Below are 17961 nucleotides of genomic sequence, written 5' to 3'. Positions count from 1 at the left end.
TTAAATTTCATGAAAGCTAGAGACAGTTAAATGGATCCTTTGGTCACAGAATACAACACCCATAAAATGATCGCTTAATGTAAGACTGTGTGTCAACATCAGTCAGCATCTGGAAACAAGGAGGCTGGGCTTAGTCCATGTAACCTGACAGCTGTGCAGCTGATAGTCATTTTAAATTAGCAGCATCTGAGTGGGAATGTGACTTCTGCTCTTAGAGTAGTGCATCCGATTTGGAGTGTTACTGCAGCCTGTATTTAGGAATATGCAGGTCTGTAGGACACCGGAGATTTACATGTGGTCATTTCTCAATGACATGACATGCTGGGTGTAGAGTAGTTGGGAGATTTTATAAAGTAGTGAGGGTACAGTTCAGCAGATTTAAATGGGTTTACCTGGAACATCGCAGATTAAATGATCTGATCCCATGTAAGGCTAATTAGGAATCTCCTTCTTACAGCGAAGACTAGTTCTCCCCACTGAAGAGCACTTATCTTGTAGCGCTGTAAGCCCTCGCAGCTTAATGAGAAGCGAAATGAATCAGTCCTCCAACTTCGCTCAACCATCTCTTAAGTGTAATTTGAAAGCGTCTCATGTTCTCCTTAATCTGTTATAGAAGATCTAGTTAGCAGAGTCAATCCAGAGCCAAAACCTGAGCTCTCTTAATGCACAAAGTGACAGTGTGACTGTTGTTAGTCCGGTTTATTCCTATAAAAAGAACAGCTGGAAGTTTTAGGATAACATGCAGGGATAATTGACTGTCTTTGTGTCCATCTCAGTAAGTAAATACAATATGCTGTCACTGAGTTTAGCTGTTAAGGCGGAAACCAAAACTCGATTGTGCCCTTTTACACACATTTACGTTTGTTTCTCGCCTCTCCACATTTCTGCCAGCAGATGGCGGCATTGCACTTTTGACTTCGCAGCTCCGGCCGCACCTGGTACCGGACTTTTTTTTACCCCCTCACCCCACCCCCAATCCGTTAAATGGAGTTATCCGGCAGACCTTTAACCTTATACAGCACTGATAAACATGCACTCTGTACAGACAGAAGAGGTAAGTATTGTTGCATAACCAGGGCCACACAGTCACAGTCGGGCCAGAGGTACTGCAGAAAACATTTAAATCATCTTGTTCAAAGTACATATCATCTCTGTGCAATGTAGTCGCTAAATAGTCATATAACAAATAAGTGTTTTTATTATTTCATTTTACATTTATTTTCCTACGATCCTATAATATGAATGCATATGCACAATTTATGAAGTCACAGAAATCTTAAAGACAAAAAACAACAACAACAAAAAAAATTCAGTTTTATAGGACTGAAATTTAACACATAGACACATTTTATATATATAAATTCCTGTAGTACTTCATAACAATATGAAAGATTAACATGAGGGATTAACACAATGACATCTATAACATGTAGGCACTGTGTGCAATGATAAGACTACGGCTTTCATTCAGGTGATACAAATACAGTGATACAGTTGTCATGTTAAAAAGGTAATAAAAACTTCAATGTGCATGTTTTTTGTCGTGCGCCCTTCAGTGTCTCATGTATGCATATATATAAAGATTTCCTTGTCTTGGAATGTGCTCCTATGTGTACAGTCATACAAAAAATTCAAGTTAGATTTAATTTATTAAAACACATAGCTTAAGGTAATATGCATATAATCACAAAATCTCCCCATTGTTTTACAGGAATGAGATTCATATTTTGATTTGGTGAAGATAAAACTCCCACCGCTGCAGTTTGTACCAATAAAAATCCATCCCACCTTAAATAATCCTAAAGAATAAACTGGATAGTTGCTCATGAGCTTGCTGATTAGTTTTTCTTCTGAAGAGAGGTGTAGTACTCGACCAACACCCTCCAGGCTTTGGGGGCCATAAAACCATCTGGAGGGTACTCTCCGCTCCGAGCCAAGCTCCTCATCATGGTGCCAGAAATGAACTGAAACTCGTCGTGTCTGAGAAATTGTAGAAGAATGGGGGAAAGGGAGTATACAGTGGGAAGGACAGGTTATTAGAAATCAAAATTTGTAAGTTCTATAATAGCGCCGTGATTAGATCTCGACACAAACACCAACTACGACACAAACACATATAAACGCACAAGCCTAATAATGTACAGTCTAATTTTTGTGAAATTTTTAGTTTGGCAATGAAGTTTTTGTCCCTAAAAGTGTGTCGAAGGCAATGCAATGTTTTACTGTTCAGTAAAGAACACCCAAATAAGTACTAATGAGCTACTACCCTTTGTCCTTAAAAATGTGCATTCCTTCAACAGCTGGTGAGCGGAGAGCTGCACCAAAAACTGTAGCTCAGGAGTTAGAGCAGGTCATCACTAATCGGAATAAGTCCGATCCCTGACTACAGTCTACATGCCAAGTATCCTTAGGTGAGATACTGACCCTCACGTTGCTCTCAGATGCATTGATTGGAGTGTGAATGTTACATAGAAAACACTTAAGCATGGAAAAACATTCTTGTATGAATAATGCGTGTTGTATAGAGCGCTCTCACTGCTCAGGTAGAGTAGAGGAGTGCTATATAAGAACCAGTTCACTGAATGAAGAAAGTGTTTCATGTTTGTGCCGCACTTTTTTACAGTTTTATTTTATGTTTCTATGTGTGGAGCCAAACTCTGGAATAGAAAGAGACAGTCTCAACAAGCACATGGATGACAAAGGACTTTATCAAATACCACGAGGTAAATGAATGTCAGTTTAAGTGAATGTTCATGTACGTGTGTTCATATATGCATATATGTGTTCATATGTGTTCATATATATATATATGTGTGTATATGTCTCAGAGTATATATATAAATATTATATTCTAAATAGCATTGTTTATTAAACCTGAATGCGCTTAAGGTCCGTGATTGTGTGTGAGTGATTCTATAAATAGAGTTATCATATAATTAGTTTTTATTTTTATTTTATTTTGACTTTTTGCTTTTAATTCAGTTTAGTTTAAGTTCCAGAGTGAGTTTTTAATATTAAGTCTTTAATATTTACTTAATAATATTTGGTTTTAGTTTAAGTTTATTGGTTTCAGTCTTAGTTGTTATTAATTATTGCTGTATGGACGACATGTGTCAGAGGTGAGATTTAGAAAAAATTAGAACAGGTATTACAATGAAAACACAACTATTAGAAAGTGGTTGTCTACAAGATGTCCCTTGTATTTTTTTTTCCAAGTCTAGTTTCTATTTTAGTTAATTAAAATGGTTTTTAACCATCCAGTTTTAGTTTTTACTTTAGTTTTAGTTAACTATAATAGCCTTGTTATAGCTCTAGGTGAATGTACGGTATGTGTATATTTATAATTGTCTGTCATTTCATATACGGGCCATTAGCTTGTGAAAGGAAGCTGAATATTGCAATCATCCATTAGATATGAAGGAGGGGTAGAATTATATTTTTCAGCAATAAAATTTGAGACGCTTATATACAATCAAGCATCGGGTTTTGTATTTTGTTTTAGTAGTGTTTGCTAACTTCAGATTACTTCAGGTGGTTAGTAGGGGAGTCACTGACCGGTCTTTAGGCTGGTGTGAATGGGGCTTTAGCAGTTAATTTTGCATTTCTAGAAGTATGTGACCCCTTGAGGTTCAATATTGACTGCAACTTACAAGAAAAACCTGCAGATCTTTCATCACTCACCGGTCTTTGTCATAGAAGTCCATAGCCTTCTTAGTTTTGTTGTAGGCAGCTACCCTGAAGGGAATGATCTCTACAGAGGTGAGACCTGGGGCCATGGACAGCACTTTTCCACCGTGGGTGGGCTCATACAAGTCCTTTTTAGTCTCTGGGTGAGGCATACCTGCAGGATCCCGGCCGACAATGTAAAAGTTTGCTCCGGCGATCATTCTGGCTCTGCAGTGCCACTGAACCTGAAAGACATTGAAGCTGATATCACATGCACACGTATTTTTTTAAAACCTTTGAGTGAGCCATAAGCCACCACTGCTGCTCACCTCTGTAGGTCCAGCATACATCATAGGGGAAGGGAAGATGGCAACAATGGTGCTGGCTGGGTCCAACACGCCCTCCTCCAGGACAGCATCATGTTGCCTCATCCTCCACTGCAGAGGCACATCGTCGTCTTTGGTCCAACCACCGAGCGGGTGAAGTAAGAGGACTGGATTTTTGTATCCTCGCTCCAGCAGTCGCCGCTTGGTGTCCTGCATGAGCAGGGCGTGACCATTGTGGATCGGGTTACGCAGCTGGAATGCAAACACCGCATCTAAAGACAGAGGAGCATATAATAAAATTAACATACAATAGACACACGTGCTTCATGATCATGCCTTCCAAAATATGTGTCACAGCCAACATGCGAACCATGCCTTTAACAGAACTCAAATACACCCTGATCATAGTGTTTAAATTCACTTTTATCAGAACAAAAGCAACAAAAATGTTGGTGGTGTGTGACGACAGACAGATGCATAGAATTTCATATTTTTCTTACTGTCAACAAATCCCATTATACCTAAAAACCAACAATACTGTCCACTCACATTTTCTCCTCCTTCTATATCTATCTATACAAATATATATAAAACGTAGTTTAACAGTGGGTTTAACATAAAATTTAGCTATACATTCACACACTTACAAGATCTGCATTACTTGTTAGTTATGTTAATCTGATGTTTCATAACTAGTCCTATAGGGCTTTGCTATTGAAGAAGACTTAATGCTTCCTACTTTGACCACATATTCAGCATTTTTTTTAAACTTTTGCACTGGGTGACATTACAAGCATAAAAGAAATAGCATTGTGTTTATTTTAAGTCAGTCCCATGTACATTAATTACTCCTTAGCATACTAAACACAGCCCCCAAAATGCATAATTTCCCTCTGTTTGATGTTGATGTTTTCTATGACAACAGTCCAAAGCTATTTTAAGAAATCACATGTTTTATAATGTTCTTAGGTGGGAACAAACAGGTTTGTGCTTGGCATGCTATGGGAACTACTGAGACAGACTGTTGGTTTCTTTTTGCTTTGGGCTTGTTAACAATAAGAAAGTACAGGTTATTGTCCACCTAGTGCAGATAACACCATGCTCTCACACCGGTAACAAACCTCAGCATAGTAAAAACACAAAGTGCCAAAATAAACAGTGCATTGTGGATAACATGAATAGGTAAAACAATATCTGCACAAAGCAGTCACATCAAAGTTAGCGGGTGAAAGTAAAAACAGATGATGTCATTTAATTGTTCATTGCATTCAGGAATACAGTTAGCTCCATTAGCTTTTGGACAAAGACACTTCTTAGTTTTGCCACCACATGGATTTCAGATCTAATAATCATGATGTGATTGGCGTGCAGCCTTTCAGCATTTTGATTCAAGGGGTTTAACAAAAGTTTTGCATTAACTGTTAAGGAATAACTACTATTTTTGCAACCTTGCCCAAATTTTCAGAGGCGCAAAAGTAATTGGGCAGTTAAACCATCAGTAAAAACTGGTGCAACCTGTAACCATACATGGTCATGCCATAATGACATGTGAATATCATTCTGTCTTGTTTAACAGGTATGTTTCAGATCACTTCTGTCATTTGGGTACAAATTAATCTTGTTTTTAGTTTTCCACAACCATGTAGGCTCTTTGACATGTTGCTTTTAGGAAAATCTAATCTGTCCTTCCAGTTCCAAAGTGTAACTAGTGTTGTAAAAATTAAGGAAAACAACTTTTATTGGATATAATTTTGTATTCTGCAGTCATCAACTGCAGTTATCTTCTCTGCAGTTGCTCTGCAGTCGCTCAGACCTTTTGGTGTTTCTGAGCAGATTGTTGATCCTAAAGTGTTTGCTATCTCTCAGATAGGTTTATTTTGGGTTTCAGTCTAATAATGGGCTTTTTCACTTGCACCAACATCTCTTTGGACCCCATACTGAAAATTCCACTGAACACTTGGAATACCTCCAGATGTTTTACTTGTTTAATGTGCCAGGGAATAATGAGAGTACAGGCCTGCCCATGAAACTCCTGATTAGCCTTGGAAAATGTGGGAGTGCATATACAAATATGCCTGTAATTGCTAAACAGTTAATAATTGAATACTTTTGTTACCTTGAACTAAAGTCTGCAGTTCAATCAAATTCTGATTGTGTGAAGTAAAATCCACTGAGGTGGTGTACAGAGGCAAATTTACAAAAACTGCCATTGTCCAAATACTTACAGACCTAACTATACTATATGTGCCCATTGATCACAGGACGTGTCACAAAAATCACCATGCAGCTTTAAAGTTACCATTTAATTTTTTCCATCTGGTCCTTAGTCAAGTTTTCTGAAAGACAAAGGGTGTATTGCTAAATACACTGCTTTAATTTTTTCATGTTTTCACCGGTTAGCATAACTGCTTTATTATAGAGAAATATATATGTCATACTGGAAGTTACTGACAACAAACCAAACAAAAAGGCCACTTCTGTATCTCCTGATCGTCACTGTAGTGTTGTACTTTAGATTTTCTCACCTGCTTTCATATCTTTGAACTTCTGCCTGAGCTCCTTTGGAGTAAAGCGGTACTGGTCAAGTCCATCGTTCCATCTGATTCGCTCCAGCACCTCCAGATCCCCACCTACCAGCCAGTCACCTCCTTCCATAACCATCTGCCAAGGATAAAAGCAGAGAACAGTTTTTCATCATTAAAATGTGTGATGCTGGCATGAGAACACCTTCCAGTCTCCAAATTTTTAACTGCGCACAGGTTAATAGCTGCATTATAACCTTAATGTACGGGTGTTGTGGACAAGTAGTGCCCCACTGGCGGGCACAGCGTTCCTCCTTGCGGTGCACGTAGAACTCGGGGTTCCTGAGAACAGCCACACGTGAACCTTGGTACTCCAGAGCTACCGCTGCACAGCCCTCCAGCTTCTCTTTGGTCTCAGAGCTAACAGGCAGGACAATGGGAATAGACATGTTGATGGCCCCACCTGAGAGAGAAGATGAAGTGATCTTAAACATACAAAGCCAAGCAATTATAATTCTACAAGTGTTTTCAGAATCAGAATCAGAATCAGAATACTTTATTAATCCTGAAGGAAATTAGGGTTACAGCAGGCAGCACGCTAATGGCGCATGCGCACTTACAAAGGAACCTTCTGACCAACTTTACACAAACATCACATTGGAGAGACACGTCAGAGAGGTAGGCTGATAGAAAAAAAACAACGAAAATACATAACATGAGGTAAGAGGAGGAGAAAAAAAACTCCACTCAGACTGAGCTCCTAGTGGGAGAACAGTTTGATAACAGAAAAACCACCTCAGCACAAAAAGCACATGACTATCAATACACCATAGAAACACAAGACAAGCAACAGGGGCGGGTAAAGGGTAAGAGAGAGCCGGTGTAGACAGCGCATCCGGTCCTGCAGCATGTCTGCGCTGGTCCAGTTGACTGCCATCTTCCCCGGTAGGGCACAAGCATCGAAGGCGTTTGGAAAGGGAGGGGGGATCAGTGTGTGCACATCAGTGTATGTGTGTGTGTGTCCAGAGTTCAGCTGAGACAGTGTCCTTCGCCCCGACAGGCTAAGTAAACAGTCTTCCAGCCAACCCAGGTGGCCTTGCATTGGATGGGAAGAACAGCCATAACACAGTCGTTATCAGGGACTGATTGTTCGGCTCCAGCCTTGGGCCTGCAGCTGGCGCCGTGATGGGGGTCCGCAATTTTGATATTGATTTTGTAAATTTCCATGCGAGCAGCCCAGGAGAATTTTCAGGCTGCTCTTTAACACTCTGACGCTGGTCTCTCGATCTCCCGTTGGAGAGCCGCGAGCCTCCCCATGATGGTATCAAACTTCTGTTCCGTGGTGTTGTCATTCTTTTGATTCTGAGACCTCACAACTGCAGTGATCCGTTCCGCGATGTGTTCCAACTGTCGCTCAAGGGTCTCATTTTGAGCAGGCCTCACTCTGATGTATCCCCCCATACGCTCAATGGTGTTATTTTGAGCCTTCACAGCAGCTGTAAGCGTCTCCAAGGTGTTAACCATATTACGTTCGTTGTGAGAGGTCGCGCCTCGTCCCATCGCTTCGATTCCAGTGGGCAGCCTTGGGGGGGTTTGAACAGCCGGTTCCGCTCTCTTATTTCTCCGATAAACCAGGGCTAAGCCAACTCCGATCAGCAAGAATCCTGTTATCATGGTTCCGAATAGGTAGATGTCCTCAGCGTCCTCGATCGACAGTCCCGCCAGGCACATGACCGTCCATCGTGTATCCGGCAGGGAAAGTCCCTCCAGGGCACTCGGGCTCTCCCGAGCCCAGACTTCTCGTTGAGAAAAGGGTGTCAATAGCATTCAGAGACCAGTTGATCAAATCCATAATTCTCTTTAGGTTTTAGAGAACGACAGTGAGAGACTGTTCCAGGGAAAGTATTTCCTTTTGAAATACATGAAAATATGAAAACATATATGAAAACAGGTGCAGCATGTTAGGATGCCTGGGTCGTTGACCCAGAGGTTTGAGTTTATTATATTATTTATCTTTTCTAGCCTTTGGTTTCTTTGTTAGAGTTCTTTCTTATGGTTTATGTCTCTGTGTAATCCTTAGTTGCTGTCTCCCCTGTCTGCTATATCCCCGTGTCCAGTCAGTGTCTGTGTCTGTCCTGGTCCCACGTCTCTGTTCCCTCTGTTGTAGTGCCTGCCTGTGAGTCTGTGTCTTTAGTTCAGTCTGTGTTATGTTTCCTGTTTTATTTTGAAGGTCCTTGTCTTATGTTAATGTATCTGGTTTTGCTTCCCCAGTTTCGTTAGGCTTGATTTGCCACAGCTGTGTTTCCCTCCTGTTGCCCATTCCCTGATTGCTCCCTCTGTGTATTTAAGCCCTGTGTTTCTCTGTGTCCGTGTTGTGATCTACCCTTATCGAGCTGTGTGTTCTGTCTGTGTAAGTGTATCGTCTAGTCCTAGTTTTGTTGCCCTTTTGCGTTCACGTCTGTCTCTGGAGTCTGCACTTTGGGTCCTTTTCCTGCCTGCACACAGCCGTTCCATAACACAGCACACTAATGACAAACACTTCAAAGAGAAGGAGTGTGATCTCAGAAAGGAGCTGTAATGTCTAATTAAATATAATTATTATTATTGGGCAGTGAAGAAATAATCAAAGAATTAATTGGTCTGTCATTAAATAATAATATATTTTACAGTTACTTCTGTGCTTTAAGGACATGCACATTATCTGCTTTAGAGCAATTTTGTATGTCAAGTGGAATAGCATGTGCTTATTTTAAAAATTAGAGGTTCATTCATGCTTTCCCTTCATTCTTGCCTCATTTTAAATTGAACCAGACAATAATTTGTCTGTGTTATTTACACACAGAAAGAGAAGAGAGGAATAGAGATATTGCTTAATTTCTGACTTACAGTATGTGTAAAGTTTGTTGCCACACGCGTAGGCGACTTGTAACAACAAAGATTATCAACATCAACTCTAGTTAAGTGTGGCCACACTTTTGACTCACTTTTCTCTCCTGTTGTTGTGTGTGTGAGCTCCCTTACACCACTTGCACATATACTCATAGAGCGAGAGAGAGATCTCACTGCCGAATTGTGAATGGAGAAAATGAAAGCGAGTAAAATATTTTAATATTACTGTGAGTTAGAAGTGAAACAGCTGAGATCAAATGCTATGTTATGTATATGTGACGATTGAGTCAGCAGAGCTTCTGTAACTTTTACACGCCATTCACATCAGCCAACCTCGCCAACCTCGCCAACCCTGCTCCGTAACTTTACCTGTCTTGAGCTGCTGTTGTCCCTAAGCACTTTCACTTTGGAATGGAATATCTAGGAGGGAACAAATTTCATGAAGCGACTTGCCGCAACAATCGGATCTTATTACAGCGTAACGTTTGAATGCAGTCAGCTCTCTGGAACAACCCATTCTTTCACAAATGTTTATTAGACATTTGATTTTATACACCTCTTGGCAATGACAGTGAAAATACCTGAATTTCAAGATTAAGAGACATGGCCCAATAATTCTGTTCACATTGATTGATTGCAGTAGATTGCAGCTTGTGCTTTGTATCCACTGTTAGGCTTGTATGAGGCTGAAAGTGATGTGTAAATGTTGCTAGATGTCGCTGTGAACCGTTTGCTTAGACTTGGAGATGGTGTGGACTCCGATCTGGCCCAATGTATGGCTGGACATGAATTTTGGGCTTTCAACTGTATTTACACAAGTTTTACAGCTTTTCCTATCAATAAAGACCTCCCTGAACGCAATTCATAATTCAAAAACAGATTTCTGTAAGTTTGCACATTTACTTCTTACCATTTAAGCCAAAAGAGTCATGCTAAGAGATTTCTTTCATTTACTTTTTACTGCTGACATTGCACTTCTTTTTCTTATGATAGAATATCTCATTGATTAAATGTGTAGTTACATTTCTTTGCACTGGCAGAAAGGGGAGATTCACTGGTCTGGCCCACATAAGATCAAAGTGTATGTAAAATTAGTCTGACATCCCCACACTAACTCAATTAATCACAATTCAGCTGCCTAATGTCACTTTTAGGAGCAGGGAGGGGGTGTCTAGATGTTGTAGATGTTGAAAGTTTAAGGACTTCTCTTACCATCTAGGAGATTGCCAAAGTGCATAGTCTGGAGGAACTCTCTCTCTCTCATGAATCCCTTTAGTGGACTGGCCCAGCCCTCGGCCAAAACCTGCACCCACTGCAGATCCAGCTGTAGATGAATAAAACAGCATCGTCAGCAGGGTGAAAAGAAAATAACACAAAATACTTGTAAACTGCGATTCCAGTTCAGGAAAGCCATATATTTCATTTGCTGTATTGCAAATTAAACACATTTCAGTGGTATTCACAAGTTAATCTGTAGGCCTGCTCCAAATAAGTGAATAATTTAACAGTGGAAGGATTGACCCCAGTGGAACACGATAAAATAGAGACAGACAATATGAGCTGCAGATTTACAAAAACCATTTCAACTATAGACACAAAGAGTAAAATAACAACTTGACTACACAGAGAATAAATTCACTTTAAAATACTTTCCCTTTTTAAAATGAGCATTACTGATTTATTTACCTTTATTTTCACAACGTTTGAAACAATGTTTGCCAAGAAGCTGCATATCTGTTAGCATCTGCAGAACATTGACTGACAGTTACGTGAGCATTTCCCTATTGATTAACATGGGAAAGGGAAATATTTTCTTAGTACACAGTGTCCACACTGCAAGGAACGTACCCATGACTCAAATGTTGAGTACTGATTCTGAGTTCTCATTTGCTATGTGACAGTAGAATGTGTACTTACCTTTGTAATGCTGATGGTGGGCAGCGTGTTTGCTTCAGCCAGAACATGGTTCACCCTGTCCTCTGGGATAAACAGTTCAGTCACCTCCTCCAGGATCTCATTTGGTACAATTTTCTACATACGAGAAGAAAGTGAATGTTCACAGTTTAATAACGCTGCTCATGTAGGGACTCAATGACTTTTTTTTTAAGAGTTTAAACAGCACGGTTAGTGCATCGGAAGGCTGTAAAATAACATTTCTTTTTAGATTAAACTATACTGCTGGGTGTATGCTGCATATTTTTTGTTCCTTTTGGTGCAAAATGGTGCTTTTTTGCATGATTTGCATTTGCCAAAGAAGTTCGCCTTTGGGCACTAGCTGAGTGGTGCACACAGTGCGTCTAATTACAGGTTTACATTCTGAATCAGACACGGCACACTAAATAAATAGCACATTCATAAGTATAGTATTGGCTAAATAATTTATTTTCTGCACCGTTTGAGTTTACGGAAGCTCCTTTCAATAAAATCAAACATCTGTGAATGCCTTGCCTGATTTTGTTTGATGTAATTCTACACAGCAGGATTAATGTGTGCACACTGCTTCTGCGTATTCATGTTGACACAGCGGGGATATTTAAAAACAAAAAAATCAGTCACCTGTTACCTCAACGACCGGGGCTGTAAAAACACACGTTTACACATTTACTCTATCAGCAACCTTTCCTTTAGTAAAGATAAGACGCTTGGCAACAGAACCAATGGCCTTTTAAATACCCAATAGAACCTTCACTGTGTGTGCGTGCGTGTGTGTGTAAAGGTCGGTTAGTGTCTTTTCTACAAAGAGCTACACTCTTTACCTGTTTTTCCAGTTTTGCCTTTGTGATATAGATCTACATTTGTACATACATGAAGTGCAAACATATTGCTCATTCACATGCCTTTGAGTAAACTAAACTCTTTTGTGCATTACTCAGAGATTAGCATGCGTCTCATTTTCACGATCATGAAAATTAAAATGATGTCCTTTGTGTTTCTCTATGTTATTTGCAGCAAAAAGGCCAGGGGTTTTTTTTGGAAGGGGGGGGGTGTTTAAAAAAAAAAAAAAGGGAATCCTGTACTTAATTTTTTCGTTTTTAATACTGTACTTGCTGAATCACTATTGTTTGCTGCTGTAATATAAAACCACTGAAGTACCAGGTAGTTCATTGCCTCTGGCTAGTTGTTACCAACCACTTCCTTCTCATGTGAAAGATTTCATTGATGGGCAGAGAACACTGAAAGATTGATGTTAATTATCAAGACTTATAGTTTGTTTTAAGGGGGTGTGGCCTCCCTTAGTATATTGAACTTATTTTAGTACAACAGCTTCATGTTTAAATTAAGATTTATTTCTACTTTATGAAAAAATAACTGATCAAGTATTCAAACTTTACATAATTTACATAGTGTCCTCTTCATCATCCTGCTGAGAAATTGCCAAGTGTAAATTAACACTGTGGGTAGAGTCTGTGTACACTGTGCTGTGTGGTTTATTCTGCTTTAAAAGGTCTGGAGCAAGTCTTCTGCCCTGGAACCCTACCTGTTCCTTAAGCAGATCCAACACTTGATGGAGACATTCATTTACAGAGAGTTCTCCGGTTTTCAGAACAAGCTCTGGACGCTCTGGACGTTCGTACTCTGAATCAATCCCAGTAAAACCTGGCAATAAACCAGAGATATCTGTCAGACCCTATCAGCATTAATACTGGGGATGACTTTCATATCTCATAGATGTTTCTTGCTGTGAGTACCATCACACTGACCTTTGATCTCTCCAGCGCGAGCCTTTTTGTAAAGTCCTTTCACATCCCTGCTCTCACACACTTCAAGAGGCGCATGGACAAACACTTCAAAAAATGGCAGCCCGGAACTTGCGTGGACGCTCCTTGCCTCATCACGATCCTGTGGGAGAAACGGCACAGATACATGATTTCAATGCATTTTTGATTCGAGGTCGACTTAAAATCTAGCGTCAACCTTTGTTAGGCAATGATTTCAGTCTTAAATAAACACATGCAGCATGTAACTCTTAAGCTTTCCTCACCTTGGCGAAAGGAGAGATGAAACTGGTGACACAAACGAGGCCGGCATCGGCAAACAGTTTGGCCACCTCTGCGACACGCCGGATGTTCTCCTCGCGGTCTTCAGCAGAAAAGCCGAGATTCTTGTTCAGGCCGTGGCGAATGTTGTCTCCATCCAGTGAGTAGCAGGGGATACCATGGGAGACGAGATAATCCTCCAGGGCAAAACTGATAGTAGTCTTTCCAGCACCAGACAAACCTAGAGGTAAAAGCATGGTGGTAAATAAGCAAATTGATCCCAGTCTAAATATGGTGGAAAAACTATAAAGATTTACCAGTGAGCCAGATGGTGCAGCCCCTAAAGCCCCCCTTGGTGCCCACGACCTGCCCTCTCTTGCTCCGGCTGACGTGGTGGGCCTGGTACACCACATTGGTCGCCTTGTTGAGATTCTAAAAGAGAAGCAGCAGGGGCTCAAAATATATTATAAATATATAGGCTAATATATTACAAGATATAGACCTAATGTATAGGCTCAGAAGCAGACAAAAGGGTATTCAGTTTGAGCGTATTCAGTTCACACACCAAATGACATATTTACCTCGATAGACATCACAGACAAGTCTCACCTGCTGTTCACGATGTCATAGAACAAATAGCATTTGCTTTTCACTGGATCCTTTTAAATTTACTTCCAAGTCATGTAAAGTAACATGTCATATATAATTTTTCAGACTAGATGAATCTGGTTCTACAAGGATAAAGTAACTATGTGGATGTGAATGAATGGAGCTGTAAAGACTTATAAATGGGAGGGTAGGGAAGCTCATGAGGGATGCAGGGAGGGAGGGAGAGGGAGGAATAACTGACAATGTGTCCAGTGTGCTGCCTGTAGCCAAGCGATGATGTGGCAGTGCTCGTGCCCACACGTTCACCCTCTGCACCCAGTCGCCCTTCTTCCCAAACCCTTACGCCTATAATGCCTACCCAATATGAAAGTAGTTTAACAGCTCGAAGGACCGCACAGGATTCCAGCTGCCATTGGATGAACTTCTGTGAAAAGAGCCCTTTTTTCCTGGTGCTAACACAGCCTCGGTTGTAAAAAAAAATCCTGCACTCTGACACAGCACAAATCAAGGTGTGTTTCAATCAAAGCACATGGAAGGCATACCGCATGTGAAAAATATACAGACCCACACGCTGTGGGAGAGGCCTAGACAAACAGGGCTATTCTCTTAAACATAGGAGCCACCTTCCACTGCAGCCTTGCGCTGCCATAACACCACCTCATCATGAATACAATGATGGCACTGGCTAGAAAAACAAAGTCCCATCATTCACTATTAAAAGTTGTAATACCTCTTGTAATAATACCATCCTACCTTGATAGTTTTTACCCTCTTTTCATTTCAATCCCCTTTTCATTTTCTCTTGTTGTTGCATTCCTTTTAAAGAATGCCCCTTGTGTAACTCTTCTCCCCTCGCTCCAGTTCAACTCCCATCCTCTTTCTCAGGAAATCACAGGGGATAAATACTGATAACTATGTCAGCGAATCCCTCAAAGAAAATGACACATGAGTATTTCTTACTTACTTAATTGCTCCTGAATTGCTCAGCATGGCAATTCTGAAAGCTTAGCCAATTGAATTAGCTACTAAATGTCAAAAGGAGCGACTATTTCGCAACTTCCTTTGAAAAGTGACTTTTTATCAAGAAAGCTGATGATTAATCTTCGTGGTTGCATCAGTGTTGCAGTGTCAGTAATGATGCACCCCTTCAGTGGTGTATCTCTCATATGTGGCTCCACATACGTCTGCGGCATTCCCGTGCAGCATCACTCTGGCACTTTAACAGGGGCCTCTTTCTCCCCTCTCTCAAAAGACACTCTATGTTATGAATGAACTACACTGACATGGATACGTTACTACAACAACTGTCCCATTCAGAGTCGAGGCAAGTCTACAAACAGCCACACCTGGCAGGACAGTAAAAAAAAAGCCTGCTTTTCAGAAAATTGCATTTAAATAAATAATCACTCCTAAGGAAAAAAAAGGGGTTTTTTTCTGCACGACCAGCAGACCTTCGTAGTAAGATCGCCGTTTTTAAGGAGGGCTTAAAGCAGGTAGTCTATTAACGTGACACTAAGTTCGCACACATGTCGGGCTGCTGGCTGACACAGTACATTTCGCTTTTTGTGGGGCGAATCTGATGACAGCTTAAATTTCTGGTGTCTGATTCGACCCGTTATCTCCACATCTACTCACTGTGCGAAGCCTCACTCCGGACATTTCGCTCTAGTGTTATGCCGCCAAAGGACTCCTGGACGCCGGACTCGGACCGCTGCACACACGCAGGCCTGGATGTTCGTCGGATGCTGGATCGACTTATAAAGCAAGAAACTTTGGGCTGTAGTAATCGAAAGAGGCAACGGAGGGGGGTGTTTAAAAGGGACTTTCAAGACACGTAGCACTCCACTGGCCCTGCCTCTCCTCCTGGCCCTCCTCCTTCAACGTTAGAAAAAAAAAGCGGATACCGGCAAACTTCAAGAAAAACAGCACTAGCAACAAAACCGAGGTAAAACCGGGTAAAGCTGGATATATCGACCCAATGCCACAAACTGGCAAGCGTTGGAGTAAAAATCACTCTTACTGAGGCGTCGAGGAAGTCGCTGGTGTCTTCCCATTTCCCCCCCACACGTCCAGACGCCACTGGCTCACACCACACCTCACCCCATATGAAAAAACCTCTTTAAAAAATCCAGTCATAAAACAAGCAAGTAGAAAGTTTCTCCTGGTTGGAAATCTATTTTGTCACAAAAATGGGTCAACAAGGGGTTAAATGTAGCCCACGTTTAATGATTAAATGTAGGGCACAGTAAGGAAGCACCAATGGGAGAATGAGCCCCTCCTTAAAAGGAGTCTTTCAAAGGGGTCTTTCAAAGGGGTTTTTCAAAGTTTAGAAGTATCGATAAGTGAGTTCATAAGTTTGTTTAGCAACAGAAAAAGATGTGTAATCAACTAGCCAGACATTTCTAAACCTTACAAAATATAAGCATTAATTCAATTTTATTTATTTAGCGCCAAATCGCAAAAACAGTCACTTTAATATTGTAAGGTATAGACCCTATAAGAATACAGAGAAAACAGTGATAACCCCAACAAAGCAGATGTCCTACTATGAGCGAGCACTCTGCAACAGTGGAAAAGAAAAACTACATTTTAACAGGAAAGAAACTCTGGCATGCCAGGTTCAGAGAAGGGCAGCAATCTGCCACAACCGTTTTGGGGTGAGGGCAGGGAGACAGGACAAAAGAAAACTTATCTAGCCATTACTATAAGCTTTATCAAAAAAGAAACTTTCAGGCTTAACCAGAGGCTGTATATCTGCCAAACCCAAAGTAGGAGCTGATTCCACAGAAGATGGGCCTGAAAACTCGAGGCTCTGCCTCCACTCTACTTTTAAATACCCTAGGAATCACAAGGAAGCCAATAGCCATGGAATCCTGTGGAACTCCAGATTCAACAAAGTGCTAGAAATATTCCTGAGAGATTTTGGCCCTGATGGAGTTGTTGCACATCCATGATGCAAATCTCTTGTTCTACTACATTCCAAGGGTGCTCTATTAATTACAAATAGACTATATTAACCAATAAATTTACAAGATTAGTGACATTCTGCTAGCACAATATTGCATTTTGTTGTATCTTTTTTCAGTGTCAGCTGACTGCAGGTTTCCCCCAATCTTATAAACAGTACATTTGCATAATGACAAGTCACCACGTCCAGATGAACAGAATCAACTTTTGGGGATGCATGATTGAACCTGCATCAAGATGTAACATGTAACTTGGTCAAGAGCAGTTTATGTTTAGCGTTTCAGTTTAAAATAGTCTTTTTTATTTTTCAGTATGGTCAAAGTACAGAATAAATTAAATTTATCATGAGAATGTTTAGGAAGTCAAATTAATGTAACTTTGATCTGGCAACAAACTAAATTAACTTCCACGTCCCCTTCGTTAGATCAAATTAGATCATATCTAAATTTAGACCGCGTTTAAAATTTAAAAGCAGGAATGTTGTTTGAAACTTTAATCAATCTAAACAATCTTTTTTACCTGAAATGTTAGTGAAAGATCAAAAGCAAATAAAATATTTTAACTAATGTATTTACAAGATTAATGATTTTTGCTAGCACGATGTTAAATATGGTTTGCCATACCTGCATTCTCTGACTGGGCGTTTAGATTTTGTTGTAAATTTATAGTACACCTATAAGATGAAACATTCCTTTAAACTGAATGCTTAAAATCAATGCTGAAATGATCCCCAGTTATTGCTATTTTAAGTAACAGTTTTGATCATTGCTTTTAATGTTATACTATGGATAATAATTCAATTCAATTCAATTTTATTTATATAGCGCCAAATCACAACATAAGTCACCTCAAGGCGCTTCATAGATACAGAGAAAAACCCAACAATCATATGACCCCCTATGAGCAAGCACTTTGGCAACAGTGGGAAGGAAAAACTCCCTTTTAACAGGAAGAAACCTCCAGCAGAACCAGGCTCAGGGAGGGGCGGCCATCTGCTGCGACCGG

General features: G+C 40.4%; 1 protein-coding gene across 1 annotated transcript; it reads right to left on the bottom strand.

Annotated features, from left to right (window-relative positions):
• Positions 1 to 1193: 1193 nt before the first annotated feature.
• On the bottom strand, positions 1194 to 15975 carry LOC120714818 (bifunctional 3'-phosphoadenosine 5'-phosphosulfate synthase 2-like). The gene is made up of 12 exons (XM_040001309.1): positions 15625 to 15975; positions 13698 to 13812; positions 13386 to 13621; positions 13105 to 13243; positions 12882 to 13000; positions 11321 to 11434; positions 10616 to 10727; positions 6772 to 6977; positions 6518 to 6653; positions 3996 to 4264; positions 3682 to 3911; positions 1194 to 1980 (listed from the first exon to the last, which is right to left on the bottom strand). Exons 1-12 carry the CDS (start codon positions 15646 to 15648, stop codon positions 1839 to 1841), a joined length of 1842 nt encoding a protein of 613 aa, XP_039857243.1. The 5' UTR covers positions 15649 to 15975; the 3' UTR covers positions 1194 to 1838.
• Positions 15976 to 17961: the final 1986 nt, after the last annotated feature.

This window comes from Simochromis diagramma, unplaced genomic scaffold (genome assembly GCF_900408965.1).
Source record: "Simochromis diagramma unplaced genomic scaffold, fSimDia1.1 OVJJ01000421.1, whole genome shotgun sequence".
In the NCBI taxonomy this organism is placed as follows: domain Eukaryota; kingdom Metazoa; phylum Chordata; class Actinopteri; order Cichliformes; family Cichlidae; genus Simochromis; species Simochromis diagramma.
This window is presented reverse-complemented; position numbering and strand designations above follow the sequence as displayed.